General features: G+C 34.7%; 2 protein-coding genes across 2 annotated transcripts in view; both read left to right on the forward strand.

The window, feature by feature from the left end:
• Positions 1-2,179, forward strand: part of LOC117337643 (Y+L amino acid transporter 2-like) — a 29,289-nt gene extending 27,110 nt beyond the window's left edge. Inside the window, exons 9-10 of the mRNA XM_033898728.1 lie at positions 1,065-1,242; positions 1,865-2,179. Coding sequence (XP_033754619.1) covers positions 1,065-1,242; positions 1,865-1,929 — 243 coding nt within the window. The 3' untranslated portion in view covers positions 1,930-2,179. The remainder of the gene's footprint in view (positions 1-1,064; positions 1,243-1,864) is intronic.
• Positions 2,180-16,553: 14,374 nt separating this feature from the next.
• On the forward strand, positions 16,554-27,495 carry LOC117337739 (endosome-associated-trafficking regulator 1-like). The gene is made up of 6 exons (XM_033898840.1): positions 16,554-16,748; positions 17,997-18,622; positions 19,239-19,424; positions 19,920-19,982; positions 22,537-22,673; positions 23,347-27,495. The coding sequence occupies exons 1-6, from the start codon at positions 16,562-16,564 to the stop codon at positions 23,612-23,614; spliced, it is 1,467 nt and encodes a 488-aa protein (XP_033754731.1). The 5' UTR covers positions 16,554-16,561; the 3' UTR covers positions 23,615-27,495.
• The last annotated feature ends 379 nt before the right edge of the window (positions 27,496-27,874 follow it).

Genomic DNA, 27,874 nt, shown 5'->3' on the forward strand with positions numbered 1-27,874 from the left:
TCTTCATAAGTACCAGAAGGATCTCCCTCAAATTTTATATGTAGGTTCTCACTGGTCCTCAGTTATGCATGATTGATTTGGAGACTGGTACGAAAACAAATTGGCCGACAGGGGGCCATTTAAAATTTCTACTTTGAAAGTTTGTTATAGTGCTATTTCTCAGAAAGTTCTTAATGGATTTTTATCAGATTTCACAATTAAGGATAAAAAGGTAAAGATGAAGAAATATTCTATTTGCTCTGGATGACATGTGATGGGCCTACTGTATGTTATTAGTCTCCTACCGGTGAAACCGGGGGGACTATAGGTTTTGCCTACGTCCGTCTGTCTGTCCGTCCGTCCGGTTAAAGTTTTGGTTAAAGTTTTGGTTAAAGTTTTATAATGGCACACCATTCACTTAATAATGGTATTAGGATGCTGATTCTTTGCATAGAAGTTCTTTGGGTGTGTGGCATTACTTTTGTACAGTTAAAACTGAAAAAATTATTTTCATTTTTTGAAAATTTTGGCATATTATGAACTTAACTTTTTTCTCTGTATTGAATGCTTCACTGATATGAGATTCTTTTGGAATAAAATCAGTGTACTACTATGCTGTGCTATGCAGAATCATGTTTATATTTCAATCTAAGGCTGTTATTACACATTTCAATTTAAATTAGAATAATTCACTTTAGATTCTTTTACTCTGTATACAGTAGACTTAATACCTGAATATCTTTTAGGGTCAGGAAACATTGTTTATTCAACCCAATAAAGTTGAATTTACACATTGTTTGGAGTGAACTTATTTTCATAAAATGATCATGTTTCAGTTTTGGCTAAACTTTTTTACTCGAATTTGGCTAAAGGTTTAACTTGGGGGCACCGGTAGGGGACATGTATTGGTTTAGCAATACTCACAGAATGCTTGTTCATAGAGCTAGTCACCAACTACTACATGGATATATCTGGCTCACAAAGCCCCAGGGTGGGGGACTGAGGATAGCAAATATTTATTGACTATTTTAAATGGTAAATATATATTATAATCTAATTTTTGATTCATAATTTTTTCTTTTTAGGTACACATATTCTTCCCCTGTTTCTTCATGGTGATCTGCCTGTTTTTGTTTATCATGCCCCTGACGGCGAGTCCCATGGAGTGTTTTATGGGTCTGTTAATGGTTGCTACAGGAATTCCAGTGTACATCTTAGGAGTCATGTGGGAAAAGAAGCCAGAAGCCTTCAAAGTTTTGACGGGTAAGTACAGTGCATTCCGCTGATGTATTTCATTTTATTGTCTTCAAGTAATAGAACAGATTAGTTGATGAAGATTTAAGACATACCAGAGATCCTTCTGAGAACTTCTTTTCTGTTACGAGAGCCACATGAAAAAAAAGGAAAGATGGAGAAATATCTTAGCTTAAAATCGTTTATTTTTCTGATACATGTCTTTGTGATATTGATTCTGTTATATTGGAAGGAGTATTCATTTTGATTTCCAAGTCTTTTGACCTTGAATCTACAACATTTGACACTTTCTGACCCGGACCTCTGTAATAGTGCCATACAATGAGATAACACTTGGCATCAGACCTAACAACAAAGATTGTCAACTTTTTAGTAGATTCTTCCCTTGAGGAATTTTAGATCAAACTTCACAACATTACAAAGGACCATAATATCTCGGACAAGATCCCTGGTTTACGTACTATCCATAAGTATTGTATATAAAAACATGTATATTTTCATGTTCTTTTCTTAGAAACATTAAGATATTTATTATGTATATTTATGGTGGTTAGGACAGCAGCTCATAGTAAATATGTACTAATTGTATCATATTGGTCAATCTATTACAAGGTTTAACTATTTATTTCAGAAAAATTCACCAAATTCACACAAAAGCTATTTTTGTGTGTGAGGGAAGAGCTGAAGGAAGACTAAAGATCTAGCTTGGCCATGTGATGACTCTGTACAACAAGGACTACAGCTATACTGATCAAATACTGCAGACAGGAGACCGATGTACAACACAGACTACAGCTATACTGATCAAATACTACAGACTGGAGACCGATGTACAACACGAACTACAGCTATACTGATCAAATACTACAGACAGGAGACTGATGTACAACACAGACTACAGCTATACTGATCAAATACTACAGACTGGAGACCGATGTACAACACAGACTACAGCTATACTGATCAAATACTACAGACTGGAGACCGATGCACAACAGACTACAGCTAGACTGATCAAATACTACAGACTGGAGACCGATGTACAACACGGACTACAGCTAGACTGATCAAATACTACAGACTGGAGACCGATGTACAACAGACTACAGCTAGACTGATCAAATACTACAGACTGGAGACCGATGTACAACAGACTACAGCTAGACTGATCAAATACTACAGACTGGAGACCGATGTACAACAGACTACAGCTATACTGATCAAATACTACAGACTGGAGACCGATGTACAACACGGACTACAGCTATACTGATCAAATACTACAGACTGGAGACCGATGTACAACAGACTACAGCTATACTGATCAAATACTACAGACTGGAGACCGATGTACAACACAGACTACAGCTATACTGATCAAATACTACAGACTGGAGACCGATGTACAACACAGACTACAGCTATACTGATCAAATACTACAGACTGGAGACCGATGTACAACACAGACTACAGCTATACTGATCATATACTACAGACTGGAGACCGATGTACAACACGGACTACAGCTATACTGATCATATACTACAGACTGGAGACCGATGTACAACACAGACTACAGCTATACTGATCAAATACTACAGACTGGAGACCGATGTACAACACGGACTACAGCTATACTGATCAAATACTACAGACTGGAGACCGATGTACAACACAGACTACAGCTATACTGATCAAATACTACAGACTGGAGACCGATGTACAACACGGACTACAGCTATACTGATCAAATACTACAGACTGGAGACCGATGTACAACACGGACTACAGCTATACTGATCAAATACTACAGACTGGAGACCGATGTACAACACAGACTACAGCTATACTGATCAAATACTACAGACTGGAGACCGATGTACAACACGGACTACAGCTATACTGATCAAATACTACAGACAGGAGACCGATGTACAACAGACTACAGCTATACTGATCAAATACTACAGACAGGAGACCGATGTACAACACAGACTACAGCTATACTGATCAAATACTACAGACTGGAGACCGATGTACAACACGGACTACAGCTATACTGATCAAATACTACAGACTGGAGACCGATGTACAACACGGACTACAGCTATACTGATCAAATACTACAGACTGGAGACCGATGTACAACACGGACTACAGCTATACTGATCAAATACTACAGACTGGAGACCGATGTACAACACGGACTACAGCTATACTGATCAAATACTACAGACTGGAGACCGATGTACAACACGGACTACAGCTATACTGATCAAATACTACAGACAGGAGACCGATGTACAACACGGACTGCAGCTATACTGATCAAATACTACAGACAGGAGACCGATGTACAACACGGACTACAGCTATACTGATCAAATACTACAGACAGGAGACCAATGTACAACACGGACTACAGCTATACTGATCAAATACTACAGACAGGAGACTGATGTACAACACAGACTACAGCTATACTGATCATATACTACAGACAGGAGACCGATGTACAACACAGACTACAGCTATACTGATCATATACTACAGACTGGAGACCGATGTACAACACGGACTACAGCTATACTGATCAAATACTACAGACAGGAGACAGAAGTCACTCTGGCATTGTATACAGGATATAGATAATAAAAATCTAATACTCTAACCACTCTAGTGACCTGGAACAGAGGAGTTGTCAAACAGGTCAATTACCAGTTGGATTGGATCTTTCCATTACTTTGTTCTGTTGATATGGAACTGAAGTGTGGTTGTGTCAGAATATTGACACACAAGCACTTGTATAATGTAATGTCTGTGATTTAGTACCAACTCTGCTGGTACAGTACATGTCAATAATTTCTACAATTTGCAACCATTGATTAATTTCAAGATACAAACTTGATAGATTTGTTTTTTTCTACAACTGTATTAGAAAATTATGTATCTTAATTAGATATGATAGATGATGTTCCTAAATTTTAAGGAAATGATTTGCAGACCAAAGTTAATTAAGTGTATCTGACTTCCAATCCCCTTCATTTCAGTCATCAACTAATTGTTCATTAGGATCATTGTAATATCTCGGGGAAGCAAATGTAATGCTCATGCGTTTTGATTCAGTATAAACTGGATAATAATTAGTAATGTTTCGAAACTTTGTAAAATGTTATGATTTTCATGTGTTTTAATTTTGTTCAAACTCTTAACATGAAAATTACTGTTATATATTGTAGCTTTGTAAAATGTTATCACTTTCACGTGTTTTAAGTTCAGTTTAAACTCATACATATAGAAAATTACTTTTTATGTATTGTAACTTTGTAAAAATTCATTTTTTTGAATGTGTGTCAAATTCAATGTGGTTCAAACTATTGCATAATTTTCTACACGTCCACACTTAATTGTTGTTGTTGGTTCTGACATGCCTACATACATATGTTTCATATGTGAGTACACATTGACATTTGAAATGATTTTGACCTTTGGGTTATATATATATATATATATAATTTTTTTACAACACATGTAATATATTTGGATTGGACAAATATCACAATAGGTTTTGGGATTCGTATTTCACCCAGTGCAGTTCCGCTTTATTGAATTAGTTCAAGACATGCACATATATAGGTATATTATACTATTAACAAACACTGCCCATGCAGCTTTAACATCAGATGACAGATACATTTGTTTTAAAAGCAATTGTAGGATTTGTTATGTTTTCATATGTTGAATTTTAATTTTTGTGATATTTATGTAAGGAAAAAATCATTATATTTTAGGTATATTTTGTTAGATCTTTGTAGAAATATTTTTTTGTTTACTCATAAAATAGTTCATTTTATTTGTTAAATAAATCTTAATAAAATATTGGCAGCATTTTTCCCTGACCTGAAATTGCTGTGCATAAAATTAACCTGGTTACCATGACCACCTGGCTAAAACTGCTGCTGATAATGTATTATAGGTATGATATATATATTATGTATACCTCCGGTACTTACTTATAGGATATGGCAAGTTGAACATTATTTGTATGATAGTGTACTGGTATGCTTGGCTTTGTCTGTTGTCATATCGTTTATTTTACTCAGTGAATTTTGTTAGTTTGGTAGTTTACTTCCTCTTGTTTGCTTTAATAGAACACAGTATCTGTACTGTGTGAAAAAAATAACCATGCTAAGCTTGCTAATTTTGTTATGCCCAAAAAAATTACTAAAGAGCTTTCTGTTCTATTTTATTTACAATACTTAGGCCAAAAAATAAATACTTGGTTCTTCAGCCCTCCCTCATCTGCTTTCAAGTAAAAAAAAGGTCCCTCGTCTCATAATAATTTTTCTTGTTAGATGAAAATAAAATCTCCCTTCATTATTGTTAAACAAAGACAAAGAGTAATAATAAATAAATAATTATCTGGGGTTTTTTTTACCATTAAAATGATAAAAAATTGACTTCCTTACTCGCATCTCTTTTAAGTGAAATTGGAATGAGAACAAGTTATAAATTGTATTTAGCTGAAATGATATAAATGTAAACCATGATCTTGTATGCAACACTGACCAATTTCATCAAATGTGTTTAAAAGTTCTACAAATCAAAACTTGTTCATAATTCCCATTCATAATTTGTAATTTGAATTCAAAGCAATTCACTTGAATCATTTAATGAAACTTGTTATTATGTTAAAATTATGATTTTGATAATTAATTTCACATGTTATTTATCTTATACAATGCACTTGATGTACATGAATCTGTTTGAAACTGCTCATTATATACCTGTATCTTATATTTATCATGTTGGTCAGTTGTCTATGCAGGGTGGTATGAAGCTTGGTTCCTCTAGTGCTGAATATATAGTGCCTGTATTCTTTTAACAGAATGCATTTAATGGGGCATTCCTTCGTTTGAATAAAGATTAGGTCGTCAAAATTAAACTTACTGGAAAAGATGTATGGAAAAGATGTATTTTTTCCAAGTAGTGAAAGTTATAATCTTTACATTAATATGGCAGTTTTACTCTCAAGATAAACTAAAGTTCTTCGAGTATTAAGTCCTGAAAATTCTTAATTCGACCCAAAATATCATTAATTACTGCAAAGAAATACGGTATTTGTATATGATATGCCTTTTTCCTGTACATTTCGGTGTTTATTTCATTACATGTAGGCACAGACTCTAATCATTGTTTAAACATAGATTTCATCAATAGAAATTGTGCATGTTTGCACTAAAATTTGAGGTGATGGGAATTTAACCCTATATTTTACGGCTTCTATATCAAATGTATTGGACAAATCCAGGGTATTTAATTTTCTTAGTGTCTCGAGTTTGCCCTTCTGTAGAGTGTTCAGATTTATATATGAAATACAAAATGTATGTAGGTGTGCGGATATGTTGTAAAGGGAAGTAACCATGACTCAACTGTTTTAGTGCCTAGTTAAATGTGTTCTAATACCAAAATAACTGAGTGTATTAGTTGATTTTAAGGAAAAATTTTAGGTGTTACAGTAATGAAAGGATATTCTACATGGAATTAATATTAGTTTTGATATAATTATAGTTGGAATAGGTACAATGAGGTATGGTTCTAATAAGTTTACATATAGCAGTTGATGCACAGTAATTAAATTTTGGTAATTAGATATATAGCTGGTATAGATGATACACATCTTTTATCAAATCTTGTTTTAATATTAGATATTAAGACTAGGAGTAGATGGTAGTACATGTATTAGTTATATACCTTTTATGATAAACTTCATATACAATGTGGGTGATGAATTTGACTTTGTAAACCGTAAAACGAATCTCATTTATCCAAACATAATGACATATTTAGTTAAGAACACTTATCTTGATCAGTATTTATAATCTTAAGTATATTCTTTTAATTTACAGCTTAACTCTACTGCCCTGTTCGATACTGATTTTATTTCTCCATGTATTTTAGATTTTAACTTGTTCACTCGACCACTTCAAGGGGTCAGTATTTACGCAGTTTCTTTTGATATATATTTGCGTTTGTAACATAAAACCGTTAACATGTTAATGTTCACTGCCTTATCATAATATCTTTTTAATATGTGGCCGGCCATGTTAAGACATTTGTGATCTAAGCAATAACTTATTTTGATAAATTCAACTATATACATAGCGACTTTCCACTGCCTTTATGTTAAATTTGACTCGGTAACCATAACCAATAATCATATTTTTATTTGTCACATTACCCAATTTTAGTGTTTAAAAGTGTTTGACCAGTTAATGTTGCATATGATTGTTCTTCCTGACCACGGCTCTTGCCAGTTATAAACCTGGATAAGTGTTAGTGAGAGTTGTTAATGATAAAATTGTGTGTGTTTATTTAGTGTTGCATACAATTATTCCATATTTATAATTGGGAATTATTAGCTAGCTACTTGATTCTTGTTCTCAACCAAGTTTTGTACTAATGGCATGCAGGAGTTTATATTTGCTAGCTGTCTAATTGTACAGATCGTATATAAATGAACTAAATCTGTTAACACTAATTTCTATGGTTCAGATATCATCCATAAACTAATAACTAGCCTAGCTCAGTGATTATGTTTAACAGATTAACTATAGAACTGTGAAATTGCCTCAGTATAGTGCTTTGGTATAGCCTTTGATTTACTGTTCAGCAAAATGGAAAATTTGGGTTTGAGATCTACATTGCACCTCAATAGGTTTAATTATCATTTAATGTTAACATGTAGTAGAACAAGAAAGTCTGTGTTATTAATTAATGCGAAACTACTTTACTGTGTCCGTGCATATATGCCATGATCCCACTGTCCAGGAAGTCGTTCTTGATGGCTTTCAATAGAGTGAGAAATAGAGCTGTCTGACCTTTTCAAATTATTATTGATTATGAGACAAAAATATTGAGCATAGACCGATTCTCCAGAAACCAGGAAGGTACTCCATCCTTCTAACCTATTATTTGATTCACCATATTTATCCCGTAATGCTCAGGGAACCAAAACATAAACTTTGACACAATGTTGGGGTGGGCTTAATACAGGACACAGGAATAACACTTACTAGTATTATACTGAACTGTAATATATGATGGTGAGGACATTAATACTTGTTAGCATTATACTGAACTGTATTAAATGACAGTCTGTTTCTGGGCAAGGGCCAAATAAATATGGTGTAAAATGTATTTAAGACAATACTCAGATTCAGGGAGTGGTTTCCACTCTTTTTATCATGCCTTGAAAATGGAGTCCATTTGATTTTAGTATCGTCTATGTTGTGAATGTTTTATATGTATGTACTTGTAATAGTGTGATTGCCTCGTGTTTTCTACTGTTATCTGCTAGGTACATTCCATATTCTTACACCATTCATGTTTTATCAAACAATGGTGTATGCAAAGTTGAACAAAACAGTGTATCAATCTGTTGTAAAACTACTTCAGTGAAACACAAATAAACAGATCGGTGATTTGATGTATGTACTGTATATGTATATGGTTACTGCTTTTTTACCCTGAATAATTGATATTCAAACGTCCTACCAATGTCTGATGTTGTGTCGGATGTCACTATCAGAAATCCAGTGAATTGACTTGTATTTAGCTGTGGATTCGGCCAGATTGATAAACGCCTCCACCCCTCCCCTAAATAGAGTTACTGTGTTGGTACACATAACTGTCTGGGTGTACAGCAACATCTGTAAATATAGTCTAAACAATAATATTGCTTTGATATTTGCTGAAGCAATTGTCCTAGAATCTAGAGAGTTTCAAATATACAATTATTTGTGTTTTGTGCAGAACTTTTGTTCTTGATGTAAAATAATGTCCTAATTTATGAAGAGTTATAGCAATGACTAAAAAATGAAGATATGTCATTTTCTTTAATCATTAACCAAGATAAAATAACTTGTCACGGTGAGTTAAGTGGCTCAATAAAAAGCAGTAATGTATGTGGCTGATTGTTATGAATTTTGACACAAATTTAATGTCGCATACCATGGAGAAAATGTATCAGTTTTACTTTTGTTCTATGATATTGAGGACGTACAGAAGGCAAGTCATAGACAGGTTGAGGAGAATTCTCACCTTATATATTAGAGTTGTGTATATTTTGGACACATAATAGTGGAAGTTACATGTAAAGGTACTTATATTTATTTAACAAAACAATGAGATACTGCCAATTGTATTTTATCACCTTCAACTTGTTATTAGTATGTGTATATACATAATTAGTCCACATAAATTTGATATATACAGATTATTAATATTTGCAAGCGCATTGTACTCTGAAATATAACAAAAAAATGCTCAACATATTTACAATGTGGTTACCTATTTTATCTAGTATGCATACTAATCCTATCACATTCTCATACAAATCTGGATTTACAATTGCTAGATGTCACTTGGATTGGACGGATCAAAGTGATGAATCATATATCGGTGAACTCAGTCTGTTAATACTAATATGGATAGTTTAGATACTACTAACTAAATAAGCTAGCTCAATGCTTATTTTTATATATCCAGCTTGGATACAGGAAAGAATTTCTGACAGAAGAAATGTACATTTGTATATTTATCAACTCTTTGTAATTCTCTTCAGCACAATATTTCTGTGTGATGTAACTTTAGATATATTGTTCACCAAAATTTTGGATGGCGGGGTGGCAACACATCTAGGCATGCAGGGTCTGATTCCCCAATCAGGTGTGAAATGGTATGGGGTCACCTGCCCGACCGACCATATGGGTTTTTTCCGGGTTCTCCAGTTTCCTTCTATATCAAGACCCCTCGGTAAAACTTGTTTTGCAATTGTTGAAAAATAAGGTTATAAAAAAAAAAAAAAATAACGAAACATTTTTTGATTAGATACAAATGTTTTATGATCTGAGTTGCACCTTAGCACTTTTAATTAATATTGAATGTAAATGTGTGATAGAACAATGAATGTCTGTGTTAAAGAGGAATGTGAAACTATTTTAATAAAAACAAATTGAAACAAAAAATGGCTTTGATTTCAGTCTGTTCTATATGTCTTCACCCAGGAATTTTATAAAATTATCATCGTCTAGTTACCAATAGAGTAACGTGTCTACCAATAGAATAACCTGTCTAGTTACCAACAGAGTAACGTGTCTAGTTACCAACAGAGTAACGAGTCTAGTTACCAACAGAGTAACGTGTCTAGTTACCAATAGAATAACGTGTCTAGTAACCAACAGAGTAACGTGTCTAGTTACCAACAGAGTAACCTGTCTAGTTACCAACAGAGTAACGTGTCTAGTTACCCATAGAGTAACGTGTCTAGTTACAAACAGAGTAACGTGTCTAGTTACAAACAGAGTAACGTGTCTAGTTATCAACAGAGAAACGTGTCTAGTTACCAAAAGAGTTACGTGTCTAGTTACCAATAGAGTAACGTGTCTAGTTACCAACAGAGTTACGTGTCTAGTTACCAATAGAATAACGTGTCTAGTTACAGAGTAACGTGTCTAGTTACCAATAGAATAACGTGTCTAGTTACCAACAGAGTTACGTGTCTAGTTACCAATAGAATAACGTCTAGTTACAGAGTAACGTGTCTAGTTACCAATAGAGTAACGTGTCTAGTTACCAACAGAGTTACGTGTCTAGTTACCAATAGAATAACGTGTCTAGTTACAGAGTAACGTGTCTAGTTATCAACAGAGTAACGTGTCTAGTTACCAACAGAGTTACGTGTCTAGTTACCAATAGAGTAACGTGTCTAGTTACAGAGTAACGTGTCTAGTTACCAACAGAGTTACGTGTCTAGTTACCAATAGAATAACGTGTCTAGTTACCAACAGAGTAACGTGTCTAGTTACCAATAGAATAACGTGTCTAGTTACAGAGTAACGTGTCTGGTTACCAATAGAATAACGTGTCTAGTTACAGAGTAACGTGTCTAGTTATCAACAGAGTAACGTGTCTAGTTACCAACAGAGTTACGTGTCTAGTTACCAATAGAGTAACGTGTCTAGTTACCAACAGAGTTACGTGTCTAGTTACCAATAGAATAACGTGTCTAGTTACAGAGTAACGTGTCTAGTTACCAACAGAGTAACGTGTCTAGTTACCAACAAAGTAATGTGTGTAGTTACCAACAGAGTAACGTGTCTAGTTACCAATAGAGTAACGTGTCTAGTTACCAATAGAGTAATGTGTCTAGTTACCAACAGAGTAACGTGTCTAGTTACCAATAGAGTAACGTGTCTAGTTACCAACAGAGTAACGTATCTAGTTACCAACAGAGTAACGTGTCTAGTTATCAACAGAGTAACGTGTCTAGTTACCAACAGAGTAACGTGTCTAGTTACCAACAGAGTTACGTGTCTAGTTACCAACAGAGTAACGTGTCTAGTTACCAACAAAGTAATGTGTGTAGTTACCAACAGAGTAACGTGTCTGTTACCAATAGAGTAACGTGTCTAGTTACCAATAGAATAACGTGTCTAGTTACCAACAGAGTAACGTGTCTAGTTACCAACAGAGTAACGTGTCTAGTTACCAACAGAGTTACGTGTCTAGTTACCAACAGAGTTACGTGTCTAGTTACCAACAGAGTAACGTGTCTAGTTACCAATAGAGTAACGTGTCTACCAATAGAATAACGTGTCTAGTTACCAACAGAGTTACGTGTCTAGTTACCAACAGAGTTACGTGTCTAGTTACCAATAGAGTAACGTGTCTAGTTACAAACAAAGTAATGTGTGTAATTACAGAGTAACGTGTCTAGTTACCAACAGAGTTACGTGTCTAGTTACCAATAGAATAACGTGTCTAGTTACAGAGTAACGTGTCTAGTTACAGAGTAACGTGTCTAGTTACCAACAGAGTTACGTGTCTAGTTACCAACAGAGTAACATGTCTAGTTACCAACAGAGTAACGTGTCTAGTTACCAACAGAGTAACGTGTCTAGTTACCAACAGAGTAACGTGTCTAGTTACAGAGTAACGTGTCTGGTTACCAATAGAATAACGTGTCTAGTTACAGAGTAACGTGTCTAGTTATCAACAGAGTAACGTGTCTAGTTACCAACAAAGTAATGTGTGTAATTACAGAGTAACGTGTCTAGTTACCAATAGAGTAACGTGTCTAGTTACCAATAGAGTAACGTGTCTAGTTACCAATAGAGTAACGTGTCTAGTTACCAACAGTAACATGTCTAGTTACCAACAGAGTAATGTGTCTAGTTACCAACAGAGTAACGTGTCTAGTTACAAACAGAGTAATGTGTCTGGTTACCAATAGAGTAACGTGTCTAGTTACAAACAGAGTAACGTGTCTAGTTATCAACAGAGTAACGTGTCTAGTAACCAATAGAGTAATGTGTCTAGTTACCAACAGAGTAACGTGTCTAGTTACCAATAGAGTAACGTGTCTAGTTATCAACAGAGTAACGTGTCTAGTTACCAACAGAGTTACGTGTCTAGTTACCAACAGAGTAACGTGTCTAGTTACAAACAGAGTAATGTGTCTGGTTACCAATAGAGTAACGTGTCTAGTTACAAACAGAGTAACGTGTCTAGTTACAAACAGAGTAACGTGTCTAGTTATCAACAGAGTAACGTGTCTAGTAACCAATAGAGTAAGGTGTCTAGTTACCAACAGAATAACGTGTCTAGTTACCAACAGAGTAACGTGTCTAGTTACCAACAGAGTAACGTGTCTAGTTATCAACAGAGTAACGTGTCTAGTTACCAACAAAGTAACGTGTCTAGTTACCAACAGAGTAACGTGTCTAGTTACCAACAGAGTAACGTGTCTAGTTACCAACAGAGTAACGTGTCTAGTTACCAATAGAGTAATGTGTCTAGTCACCAACAGAGTAATGTGTCTAGTTACCAACAGAGTTACGTGTCTAGTTACCAATAGAGTAACGTGTCTAGTTACCAATAGAGTAACGTGTCTAGTTACCAATAGAATAACGTGTCTAGTAACCAACAGAGTAACGAGTCTAGTTACCAACAGAGTAACGAGTCTAGTTATCAACAGAGAAACGTGTCTAGTTACCAACAGAGTAACGTGTCTAGTTATCAACAGAGTAACGTGTCTAGTTACCAACAGAGTTACGTGTCTAGTTACCAATAGAATAACGTGTCTAGTTACAGAGTAACGTGTCTAGTTACCAATAGAATAACGTGTCTAGTTATCAACAGAGTAACGTGTGTAGTTACAAACAGAGTAACGTGTCTAGTTACAGAGTAACGTGTCTAGTTATCAACAGAGTAACGTGTCTAGTTACCAACAGAGTTACGTGTCTAGTTACCAATAGAGTAACGTGTCTAGTTACCAACAGGGTTACGTGTCTAGTTACCAATAGAATAACGTGTCTAGTTACAGAGTAACGTGTCTAGTTACCAACAGAGTAACGTGTCTAGTCACCAACAGAGTAACATGTCTAGTTACCAACAAAGTAACGTGTCTAGTTACCAATAGAGTAACGTGTCTAGTTACCAATAGAGTAACGTGTCTAGTTACCAATAGAGTAACGTGTCTAGTTACCAATAGAGTAACGTGTCTAGTTACCAATAAAGTAACATGTCTAGTTACCAATGGAGTAACGTGTCTAGTAACATAGATTAACGTGTCTAGTTACCAATAGAGTAACATGTCTAGTTACCAACAGAGTTACGTGTCTAGTTACCAACAGATTAGCCTGTCTAGTTACCAACAGAATAACCTGTCTAGTTACCAACAGAGTAACGTGTCTAGTTACCAATAGAGTAACATGTTTAGTTACCAACAAACGTGTCTATGGATGGTGGGGACCAATGGTGCAAATAGCTGTGTAAATGAAGACTGGTCACTACGAGGAAGATGTGAATAATTATATTAATGTATAATGACCACCGTGAGGACGATTTAAATAGTTATATCAATGTAGATTGACCATCGTGAGGACGATTTAAATAGTTATATCAATGTAGATTGACCACCGTGAGGACGGTTTAAATAATTATATCAATGTAGATTGACCACCGTGAGGACGGTGGGGACCAATGATGTAAATAGTTATATTAATGTAGATTGACCACCGTGGGGACGATTTAAATAGTTATATCGATGTAGATTGACCACCGTTGGGACGATTTAAATAATTATATCAATGTAGATTGACCACCGTTGGGACGATTTAAATAGTTATATTAATGTATAATGACCACCGTTGGGACGATTTAAATAGTTATATTAATGTATAATGACCACCGTTGGGACGATTTAAATAGTTATATTAATGTATAATGACCACCGTTGGGACGATTTAAATAATTATATCAATGTAGATTGACCACCGTTGGGACGATTTAAATAGTTATATCAATGTAGATTGACCACCGTGAGGACGATTTAAATAATTATATCAATGTAGATTGACCATCGTGAGGACGATTTAAATAGTTATATCAATGTAGATTGACCACCGTTGGGACGATTTAAATAGTTATATTAATGTATAATGACCACCGTTGGGACGATTTAAATAGTTATATTAATGTAGATTGACCACCGTGAGGACGATTTAAATAATTATATCAATGTAGATTGACCACCGTTGGGACGATTTAAATAGTTATATCAATGTAGATTGACCACCGTGAGGACGATTTAAATAGTTATATTAATGTATAATGACCACCGTGAGGACGATTTAAATAATTATATCAATGTATAATGACCACCGTTGGGACGATTTAAATAGTTATATCAATGTAGATTGACCACCGTGAGGACGATTTAAATAATTATATCAATGTAGATTGACCACCGTGAGGACGATTTAAATAGTTATATCAATGTAGATTGACCACCGTTGGGACGATTTAAATAGTTATATCAATGTAGATTAACCACCGTTGGGACGATTTAAATAATTATATCAATGTAGATTGACCACCGTGAGGACGGTGGGGACCAATGGTGTAATAGTTATATTAATGTAGATTGGTCACCATGAGGATGGTATATTATTTTGCCCTCCCAGGATCCGTTTCCAGTCTTTTGGTAGAGCATTTTTGAGGCTGTAGTTCTCTATAATTGCCACAATATCATATTTTTCTGTGAACGTTTCAAAAGATATAAAACAATTATTTACTACAAGATCGTTAATAAAGAAAAAACCCATATCCGTAGAAAATAGGTTTCTATCTGATCTAATAGTATAATTTACCAAATCGGTAGGGAAACAATTTGTTGTGAGGTTTCGGGTGGTTTATCTTTTACAAAACAGGACCATGCACAAAAAAAAGAGAACAAATTGATTTATTCCAGAAAGGGCCAAAAAATTAAATTCTAATCCTTCTTTAGTCCTTCTGAAAATGTTATCCCTTTCAAATAGTTCTATGTTATCCAAAACTAATGTTTCCTAAGGGGACAATAGATGGGACAAAAGTTGTTTTGTTTTTGTTTTGTTTTGTTTTTATCCAGGAGAACTTCAAAGTTTGACAAAGGGATAAAACATGAGGGACGCCTAATGCACCTTCATTGTTATCGTGATACATAACATTTCTTTTACTTCATCAATTTTACCTTTCCATATAAAATCAAATAATGTCGACTGAATATCTTTGATAATATTTTCAGGTGAAAGTAGAGTCAATGTTTATTCTAAAATTGGTAAAGCTATAGCTTTTATATCTGTAATTAACTTATTAAAAGGTTTGTAAATGAAGTACCAATTTTCTTTCTTGACTTTAATTGAGTTTTTTTCTATGAAATTATCCATATTGCTTGCGTTTTTTCTTAAGAAAGGAGGAAACAATCGCAAAATTTTCTTAAGTAACCAGCACTTTTCCCAGCATATTAGGATAATATCTCTAGGGTACACGATGTATCGTCCGCAAATTGATTGATCAAATACTCAGAGTTACTTTTATTTATAACAGTTATATCAGAGTTATATTTAATTGCTGAACTTAACAATTCTACACATAAAATGAAAATTATTGTATATTGTTGTTTTCTTATCCAATATACAGGTACATGTGCAACTCGGTGAAAAACACGCTGCATGTGGTGAAAACGGTCAAATGAATATTCCTATCATATTAGTATAAATAACACCGTTTTAAATATACGTTATATAGATCTGTAATTATGTCGAGTGAATATGGTGGCTTTGCAATAAAATCCGAAATATGTCGAAACTTTTTTTTATTGGAGTGATAAAATTACTTCTCCTCGTCTCAAATGAAATAATAAGACCTCCCTATGTTCGGAACACCTCTGTACAGGTCCAACTCACCAGAGAATGAATCGAGAAAACATACGAAATACGAAAGATGGCGGAAGGTGGAGGGGAAGAAGAAAACCCCTTTTCTTTCAAGAAGTTTATGTCTAAAACAGATAAAAAGGAAAGAACGGAAAATGAAGATAAAGAAAATAGCAACGACGACGTTGATGTTGAGTTACTTCCGGATATCAATCTATCGAGTCAAATCAAAGAAAAGGCGTCCGTCGTGAAAGAAGGTGGGTTGGGTTATCGAAACTGCGATCTTTGTTCACCTGAACTGAAGAGTGATACCGATTTCTACTTTAGATTTATTTGTATACACTGTGTACATATTAATGTTCACGCATTTGTTGTTTTGATTAATATAATGTTATCACAAAACTGCATATGTGTGCCGCGCCATTTATGCACATGTCCATTATGTCTACCTATTTTTGACAGCTGAATGTGTTAAAACCGTGACGATGTGAAGAATGTGAAAAAGTAAGCCCAAAAAGACATCTAGATAATCTAAGATATAATATGTGACATGAATTCATTAAGCAATTGAACATGACATACATAGTGGAACGAAATATCCACATCATGTTGTAGTCGCTGTTTATTGTACAGCAATACTTTAGGTTTCTGGTCGGGCCGTTCTGGTCAGTTGTTTTACTCTTGAGTCGAATAGGTACGTTCCTGACACAGATTCTAGAGCTCATGCGACTTAAGTATGTTAACGGCTGCCGGAAAAATAGTGAAATAGGTGTGGTATTTGAATGCTCTGACTGCTTGTAATGTTAAAGTGATTTATTTTTGTCTGTATCTCTGTTGGAACTTGAATTGATATGGGATCTAATACAATTATTCATTGGCTACCTGTCAGATCAAGCAGCCTCAACCTGTAAAAGTTCAAGGAGTAATAGTGTGCAGCCAGCCGGGATCGAACCCGCGACCCTCGGCTTACTGGTCCACCGCTCTAACGACTGAGCTAAAGGGAAATTCCCCCTAGCCGGAAGCTAGAAGGCGACCATACAACTATGTACAGTATTTACAATTAAAACCCGGCATGCTACACTACTGAGAGGCTTCCTTGGAGAGAACCTGGGTTGGTGTGTTTGGGGGCGAAAACGTTTGAAGGAGGGAGTAGTGTACGTAGCAGGCCAGGTTTTAATTGTAAATACTGTACATAGTTGTATGGTCGCCTTCTAGCTTCCGGCTAGGAGGAATTTCCCTTCAGCTCAGTCGGTAGAGCGGCGGACCAGTAAGCCGAGGGTCGTAGGTTCGATCCCGGCTGGCTGCACACTCCTACTCCTTGAACATTTACAAGGAAATGGTTAATGGAGAAAATGGGTATGTGTTTATGTATACAAAGTATGTGTTTTATTTTCATTGGGCAACAGGCTAATAGAGGCTATATGCCTTTACAAGCTCTCTCTCGGTTTTATGTGTATGTGTAAACCACTTTACATTTATCTATTCCTTTTTCTATTTTATAAAAGAACAAAGTTCTAAACCAAAGAAAAAAGGAGGAGATGACAATCCATTTTCATTCAAACGTTTTCTGGAATCGAGCAGTAATGGAGCTAGACCAAAATCTGTTAGTAACAGGTCAAGTACCAGTCCACCTGCACCAAGACATTGTGTTGATGGCAGCCCCAGTTTGTCCAGGAACACACCAGACTTTGCCAGTGACTTGCCAGATTTTGTCCAGGACCATTTCAGTGACTTAGAAAGAGAACGATTGGGATCAAGGGATCTAGAACTACCAGATTTTACATTGAACCAATTTTCAAATTCAAGTGATGGCCTGGGAGATGTAGCACCCCCCTCCCACCTGATGGGAGGGGGAAGTAGGAGTCGCACCTCTAGTCACGGTAGAGTCACCCCACAAGGGGATGGTGGGATGGACAATGTTAATGACCTGGTGCAAGATACGTCATCACAAATTCCCACTAGTTTGCCAGATTTTCTGTCGGATGGAGTGTTTAATAATTCAGACAGTATACACAACAGTGATGAGACAACATACCATCCAAGTTCATGTAATAGTCATGGCATCTCGTCAGTGAGAGAAGGTGTGGCGTCACTAGAGATAAATGGAGATTTTGAGCTTGAACTACGAAGGGTAGGTTATCAGTTTTTGGTAGAAATGATAGCAGATATAGACTATAGAGCTTGTTTTACAATTTAACTTATATGAAATTTTCAGTGCATTTAAACATTCACTAAATTTGTGGTTAAAACTGGAGAAGCCATGGAAATAAATACATTGAATGCAGTTGAAATACAAAACTATAATTTGTTCATATCCGGTACTCAAGTTTGTAAAATAAAAAGTTCTATCTAAATAGCTTGAAATCACAAAAGATGTTAATTTCTGGGTAATTAAACAGTATTCAAATTTGAGATATCATAATCTTATAGGATCTAGACTGCTGATTATGATCATTCTGGAAGTATTTACATCTCAAATGATGAATTCTCATGACATATGATTGATTATTAAGATTAAAAGTACTTTAACAAGTCATGTTTGGAAGTTAGTTTTAATTAAATATAGACATTTAATATTATTCAATACATTGAAAAAATATTACAGCTCACATCTGTGGGTCTATATCAATATTCAAATTAGATCAATTGTTGATTAGTTTATCTTTATACCTTTGGTTTCTGTGTTATTGTACTTACAGATTGGAAACAAAAAATTGTATACATTCATAATTTGATTGTGTTGTCAGTATCGAGAAGAAAACAATTTGCTACGCCAGCAGTTGGCGGAAGCTCGACAGGAAGCTGTGATGGAGACGCAGAGGTGCCATAAGATGAAGAAAGACATGGAGATTTTACAGAAGAAAGAGGCTGAAGACACTGCAGCTCTAGAGAGAATGGTGCAACAGGTGGAGGCTAACTTAACCACAACTACGGTAGGAACATGTACAATATAATTTATAATCTAAAGATTGTTGGGCTTGAACTAAGGCATGGAAATTATATTGTTCCGTTATCTCAATTTTATTTGTTTGTTTTTTTGGTAAAATGATCATCATTGATGTATATTTTTGCCTCCAAAATACACAAGTACTGTACTTAAGAGATACAAAGGGATAGGAATATATATGTAAAACAATGGCTGGACAGCTTAATATTATTGGATGGATTTATTAGGGCTTTAGGATGCAACAAACCTTGTCTACCAAAACTTGTTAAAGGTAACTATATAACTACATTGTATTAGTGTATTACTAATGGGTGGTATTGGGTAGTACAGAGCAATCTGGCAAAGATTTTGTAACATAATCTGTATGTCCATGAAACTACTGGTATTTTATGTTTTTTAATCAAATCTCTCATCTTAAAATCATGTACATTCACATGAGTTATCCTTACAAGATACTGTTTATGTTGTTTTGAACTTTTAGCAAAGAGCTGTGAAGGCCGAGAATACTGTGTTACGACTCCAGACAGAAGTAAAAACATTACAGGTAGGAATATCTCACACCTGACTGAGGTGAAAACATTACAGGTAGGAATGTCTCACACCTGACTGAGGTGAAAACATTACAGGTAGGAATATCTCACACCTGACTGAGGTGAAAACATTACAGGTAGGAATATCTCACACCTGACTGAGGTGAAAACATTACAGGTAGGAATGTCTCACACCTGACTGAGGTGAAAACATTACAGGTAGGAATGTCTCACACCTGACTGAGGTGAAAACATTACAGGTAGGAATGTCTCACACCTGACTGAGGTGAAAACATTACAGGTAGGAATGTCTCACACCTGACTGAGGTGAAAACATTACAGGTAGGAATGTCTCACACCTGACTGAGGTGAAAACATTACAGGTAGGAATATATGAGTAAAGCCACCTGAATGAGGTGAAAACATTGACAGTAGGAATATCAAATACCTAACAGGTGAAAGTAAGAATGAATTGGTAGCAGTGTTTTTGTGTCGCCTTGAAAAGGTGGCATATAGGTATTACTATGTCGGCGTCGGCGACATCGTCCGCACAATGGTTTCTGTGCAATAACTTGAGTTCCCTTTCGCCAATCTAACTCAAACTTCATACAGTGCTTCCTTACCAAAAGTGCTTGCTTGGGATTGCTTTTCAGGTTCAAAGGTCAAAGGTCAAGGTCACTTACTATTAATAGAAAATTGGTTTCCGTGCAATAACTTGAGTTCCCTTTGGCCAATCAAACTCAAACTTCATAAAGTGCTTCCTTACCAAAAGTGCTTGCTTGGGATTGATTTTCAGGTTCAAAGGTCAAGGTCACTGTTACTATTAATAGAAAATTGGTTTTCCGTGCAATAACTTGAGTTCCCTTTGGCCAATCAAACTCAAACTTCATAAAGTGCTTCCTTACCAAAAGTGCTTGCTTGGGAAAAGGTCTTACTACAGCCATCACAAACCAGTATGGATAGCACTACGATGACATGTTCGGGATAAGAAGTTCTGTACATAAATGTAGTTAAATGTTCTTGCAATCAATAAATGCTATCACTCATCATGTCTACAAAACCTCTTAGATCCACCACTCCAATTGATGTGTATACATAACGTCTTTAGAATTAGGACTAGGGTTAAATGTTAGTCATCAGATGAGTTGGCAACAGGTGAGAAATCTGAATACACAGTTCACCCGTATTCATAACACTGGTTTAAGAATAATCACTGCAATAATAATTAATTCACACAGGGTTTTGTGCAAAGATTGCATTTGATATCAATTTATTATTACTACTCAAATTTATTAAATGTTGTGCATTTGTTGTTTTTCTGTTTATAAATGTTCACCAAGGGAACTAAAATCAGATCCTGAAAATGATTTTATTTTTACTTAAAACCGATGGATCTATATTATATCTATTTTTGTGACACCTTTTTCTGAAAAGGGCGACATATAGGTATTACCATCATTCATGAGTTCATTCATTGTATGGGAATCCATCCGGCAAATCATACAAATTATACTTGGAATAGATACAATGAATGTCCAAGCTGTTTTTTTTTTAAATTCAAATCCTAGCTTGCTGTGCAGGCGACACATCCACTTCCGTGGAATTTTTGTTCTACAGTAGTTATAAACTACAGTTTCTTAAAGCACAATCAAACTAACCAGAATTTTAAAACTGAAGTGTTTCAGATTTACCAACTACATTTTTTGTCTTTTGCCATTCTTGGCAGCAAATATGCAAATTGAGTGATGTTACGACAAACTGCACCCAACTCGCCATGTAGACAAACAACCCAGGTTCGACGGGTAACTATTATCTGTTGTATAGAGGGAGAACAAACACCTTAAACTACAATAAACAATTTATATCTGATAATGACCAAAATATTAACACCATGAAATTACATATAAACTGACAACAGCATAGACCTAGCTATCAAAAAATGGCTAAACTTAAAACCAACCCCCATACCTACGACCTAACTATATGAGACTAAACCCAACATTCCGACTAATAGTACCCACCTAAGACCCTACATAACCAAACCCTACATTAATTCCGGAGATGAAGAGGTGACACACAGGAAACTGATCCATCAGACTGCTCAGCATACGATACACTACCTTGAATTTATCCCACATTTTGACAATACAAAACTAAAGGACCAATCACAAGAGAGGATTCACAGGAGCACATATACACAGGCACGGCAGACACTGACGAAAAAGCAAGCGGCTACTGACAATGCCCGTCAAAACAGGACACATGAACAGAGGACAGAGTTACACAGGTACACATAGTACAGACAACAGAGTTACACAGGTACACATAGTACAGACACTACATACAAACAGGTCATTTAGTTAACGTTAAGCTTAACCCTGTCAGCTTAACCTTTCAATACACATATGATAAATCATCCGCTACACATGCATAGAATATTATATTCCCCATTTGCAAAAAAAAATAATTTAAATGTTACAATAATTTCCCAGTTGATAACTTTACTTTTTTGTCAGCATGATGCTTGACTCTTTGCTTCTTTGCAAAAAACATACATTTGATTTACAGGGCCGGTTGGCCAGTATGCGTATAGAGAACGAGATACTAAGGTCTGGAGACAGAGGATTGGCAGACATCAGACAAAGAACCAGTCATGTATCCCAGCAATTGTCTACAGCAGCTTCTGCAGCTGAACAAAACATCAGGTTGGTTACAGATTTTGCAAGTAGCTTGATGTTTACGAACCACAAGGTGGTACAAATGTATAATCCTGTCTCCATCTCAAAAAGGTTCCACAATAAGGAATTAGGTTCTTAATGGCTGGTGATGGAGAACATTGAGTCAATGTACTGAGACAATTCTACCTGGTACCTGTAATAATGGTTGTGAAGGAAGATAAGAAATCAGTTATATACTGTATGTAACACAGATAAAATACATGAACTTGTTACTTGCACTTCCTAGTGACTGGACTAGTTAGAGCTAATTTGGTCACTAGTGTCAGTCTAGTAAGCCATTCATTCTGAACACTTGTCTACAACACCTTAAACTGTATGATGGAATTAATGTTCAGGAATTCAGAATTTGCACAATTTTGTACAAGGATATATGCACTGTATGTTGCATGTGGGTACAAAGGATGGATTTCTCATAAGATAAAATTAATTTCATAGAAGAAAGAGAAACAGAAAGTATTGCAAAACAGATCAATACATATACATGTATACTTGTTTGTTATTATTCATTTCTAGTAAATATGTTCTTCTAAGATGTTCTTTGAAATATTATCTTTAAAGTAGATTTGTTGAAAAAAAAGAAGAAGAAAAGAAGACATTGGAATTGAAAATTGTTCATGTACACACTCTGGCTTTATTTCAGACAACTTTTACAAGGAGTGGAGAACCTCCGACAATTCTCACAAATATTGTCATCAGTTGAGAAAATCACAGAGGAACCATTGGAGCAACAAGAACCAGGCAGTCAGTCACAGCAGAACAGCCAATCAGAGAAAAGTAAGAGTCACAAATCAGAAAAGAATAAAAGTTGCCAATCACAGCACAGAAAAGCCAAGTCTCCAGATGATGAAGATAGCCAAAACAAGGATTCTCCAAAAATTGAAAAAGACAGAGATGAAGATGTTACGTGACTATGACATTGGTTGTGAAGGAAGTTTGATGTCATTGTGTTGGCGGATTATTTTTGTATCGAGATGACATGCTGCACATGTATTGTTGATTTAATTATGTACTTAATGCTTAATATTATTTAATGGGGTGAGCTTGAGATGTTATGTTAACAACTTTGGCAATTTTGTTCCTGAACCTTTATTTAAAAGCTGCTCCTTCAAAATTTAATCACAAGTTTTGAAGCAGGTGTTATTTAGCATTAAGGGAGTGTTTGTCATGTTGCTGAACCTAGTTGGTGACTGATTAACAGACTGTGCTTATTTTGAAATTTGTTGTTTATTTGATTTTCTGTGCTGCATTAAACTAGTGGATAATAAACAATAAACATCGAAGGGATAATTCAACTGAATACTGGACATATATTTTTCATGTGAATATTGTAGATCCTATTTATCTAATATCAGGAGATTACTTGAATTTGTAATAAATTCCACACTTTTCCTTACCTTGTTAACCTAAGATTGTATTATTTATTGAAGAATCAGAACAAATTCCCTGCCTGTTTCTAAGAAATAAAAAGAGGTAGGCAACATTTTCGGACAAACTTATGTACATCAGGTTAAAAACTTTGCAAAAGCTGAAAGTTTAAACTGTTTAAAACTTTATTTTATCGTCAATACATTACAGTAGATAAAGTACAGGTGTACTCATATTCATCTATTTTCTTGATTTATCTGTTTCCCGTACCCCTCTAATAACTACAAGGTGTATGTCATTGTCTTTATACAGTACAGTAAACGGGTCATGTTGACCTTCTGTCAAGTGTCGTATCAAATCACTAAACAAGAGTAATTAGTTCAATATAATATCTTGGTATACACATGTGTGTTATATTTATTATCCCATAACTCATATTCTGAACAGTATTTATGACAATTGTATGACATGGCCTAAATATGCGGTTTATTGGATAAGTATATGTGACAAATTCAGTGCTTGGTTAAAATGATTAATGTGTTACTGTGAAAAATATACTTGTACCCGTTGTACGCTACATCACCTAGCAAAGATGTGTCAGGCCTTACAGCTGCATAACATGAAATTACCTTGTTTAAACTTTCTTTCTTGGTTTGGAGCTTTCAAATCATTTTGTGGATACAAACTCGTGGAGGGGCTGCGGTGACTAAGTGGTTAAGGTGTCCCGACACTTTAACACTAGCCCTCCACCTCTGGGTTGCGAGTTTGAAACCTACGCGGGGCAGTTGCCAGGCACTGACCATAGGCCGGTGGTTTTTCTCTGGGTACTCCGGCTTCCCTCCACCTCCAATACCTGGCACATCCTTAAATACCCTGGCTGTTAATAGGACGTTAAACAAAAACTAACCAAACCGAACAAACTTGTGGTTAGCCAATGCAACAAAGATATAACAAATGCACCTACAACAGTATTGTATTTATACATATTTTTATTTGTGGTTCCATAGCAACCATGAAAACAATGAATGTTTTTTATACACAATGAAAGTTTGTTATACAGTATTTAGTTTCCCAGTTTTTGAGTACGGAAGCTGACATGGGGATATGTGGCATACTTTGCATAAGTCAAAGTATTTCAATATCACTTGTATATACATGTATATTGTATATACTCAGCCTTGGACAGGCCTCACATACTTCTTTAGCTAGTATACTGTCAGCTGTTTCATTATGGAGAAGAATAAAACATCTAACTTAAAATTCACACTGTAAAAAATTTCAGTTTCCATTTGTAATAGGATATACATATATGTAGTAAGGAAAAGAGAACCATCAACTTTACTAGTGACCAGAACTTTTGAATCTTGTTATTGGAGGAATGTTTTTTTCTTTAATAGAAGCAATAATAATTTTTTTAAGCATACAGGGGAGATAATTCTTCAATTATTAGGAAATATTGCAATCGTTGGATTCTAAGTACATGATATTTTTCCTGTGATTTTGCTTGCTTGTTTTTGTTTTTATTTTTAATGTTCAAATAATAATTTTTGCATAAATCTTAATGAAGACCAGACATTGATTTGGTTCTACTCATTCTTTCTTTTTATCTTGTTTGAACCTTTTTGAGTTTTTCTGTTTTAATTAAAATTTATCTAAACATAATGTAAAGGTATAACAGGCTGTTGAATGAAACCTCCTTCAAAAGTTGTAATTGTGACCACTGATTACTTGTTCATTTTAATATGATAGTAAAAAAACTGTCGGCCACTTATAATTTCCGTGCACAGTACAATGTTTATTGTTAAAATGTTATTTTTTTACTTTCAAAATCACCAAGGATCCAGATTAGAACCTAATGACCATTATATTGATTAAAACAAACTGTCATTCTGCTATATTACTGGTAGGGCAATTTGAAATGTAGGTACATGAAACTCTAATTATGTATTCCTGTCGATATTTCAACACTAGTCTCAAAAACATCTGTAATCTTAAATTTCTGTAGTGATGAAAGAAATCATTTATCTGTTCCAATTTGTCAAAAAAACTCTTTTCTGTCAATGCTGTGATTTTGATAAGAAATGTGAAATACTCATTATTCATAAAACTAAGTGTAATTCCAGGTGTGTATATTAAGTGTAATTACAGATTTATATATAAAGTGTGATTACACATTTGTACATTAAGTGTAATTACAGATTTATATACTGTATCAAGAAGTGTGATTACATATTTAAATATTAATCGTGATTACAGATTTGTAAACTAAGTGTAATTACTGTTTTGTATATTAAGTGTAATTGCTGTTTTGTATATTAAGTGTAATTACTGATTTGTATATTAAGTGTAATTACAGATTGGTATATCAAGAGTAATTACTGTTTTGTATATTAAGTGTAATTACTGTTTTGTATATTGAGTGTAATTACTGTTTTGTATATTAAGTGTAATTACAGATTTATATATGAAGTGTAATTACAGATTTCTATATTAAGTGTAATTACTGTTTTGTATATTGAGTGTAATTACTGTTTTGTATATTGAGTGTAATTACTGTTTTGTATATTAAGTGTAATTACAGATTTATATATGAAGTGTAATTACAGATTGGTATATTAAGTGTAATTACAGATTGGTATATTAAGTGTAATTACATAATTCTATATTAAGTGTAATTACAGATTTCTATATGAAGTGTAATTACAGATTTCTATATTAAGTGTAATTACAGATTGGTATATTAAGTGTAATTACATAATTCTATATTAAGTGTAATTACAGATTTCTATATGAAGTGTAATTACAGATTTCTATATTAAGTGTAATTACAGATTGGTATATTAAGTGTAATTACATAATTCTATACCAAGTGTAATTACCCTGGTGTACCGTTATATCACATGTAATGAAAGCTTGTTTCAACAAGCATAATTACACCAGTGTATGTCAAGTATAACAAATACATGGTAATTTTGTGTTCATTCTGAATCATGCACTTGTTTTACTGGAAATCAACTTCTGTGATTGGAATATGTTTAGTATTAAATATCTAAATGATTGTAGAACTATGGATTGTGATGATCATTGTAATTTACCAATTGTGTAGCAAGGATACCACTGATAAACATGGAAGCCCATGCTTTGTAATAAGCCCACCTCGGAGAGTCGGGTTTTACTGGTAGTAACAGTTCACCAGAACAAGTTGACATAGTAGGTTCTCTTGCTCATTTGACCAGATTTAAGCCCCTTGTGCTGATGTATCACAAGTAAGATACACGAACAGTTTATGTGCAATTATCATGAATGTGTCTGGCTGATTTTATGTATGAATCTGTGAATGTTTTGAGAGATGTGAGAGTGCTTGTTTACTATGAAGACAGATATTTGCTTTATCTGGTTCTGATTAAAACTGTATACTAAAGATTATAATTGTTTGTCTTATTTTGATTAACTGATTTCAGAGAATCATCAAAGTATTGAATACCAGGTGAACGATGCAGGCCCATTATACCTCTTGTATTTAATTACTTCTTCCTTGAATATTATGGATGTAGATATGATTTTTATTGAAGCACGACAGAGTTTGAAAAAATGTCACCATGACGTACTTTTAAAATCAAAACTGAAGCAATCTTCATAATTAAGCCATGTTATTATCCCCCGCGAAACGCGTTTGCGGGGATATTAAATTGGGCTCCGTCCGTCCGAGATTCTTTTCCGGGCTATAACTCCATAACCGTTCAACGCAGCTCCTTGAAACTTTCTGTATATATCAGACTAGTGCCCTAGTTGTGCCTTTTGCT

This window comes from Pecten maximus, chromosome 11 (genome assembly GCF_902652985.1).
Source record: "Pecten maximus chromosome 11, xPecMax1.1, whole genome shotgun sequence".
Lineage (NCBI taxonomy): Eukaryota > Metazoa > Mollusca > Bivalvia > Pectinida > Pectinidae > Pecten > Pecten maximus.

What these genes read in the sequence shown, in the direction of transcription:
- LOC117337739 (XM_033898840.1), top strand. Translation starts at nt 16,562, where the DNA reads ATGGCGGAAGGTGGAGGGGAAGAAGAAAACCCCTTTTCTTTCAAGAAG. An exon ending in CAGAAGTAAAAACATTACAG is followed by an intron (nt 19,983 to 22,536) that starts GTAGGAATATCT and finishes TTTGATTTACAG; the next exon opens with GGCCGGTTGGCCAGTATGCG. An exon ending in GCAGCTGAACAAAACATCAG is followed by an intron (nt 22,674 to 23,346) that starts GTTGGTTACAGA and finishes GCTTTATTTCAG; the next exon opens with ACAACTTTTACAAGGAGTGG.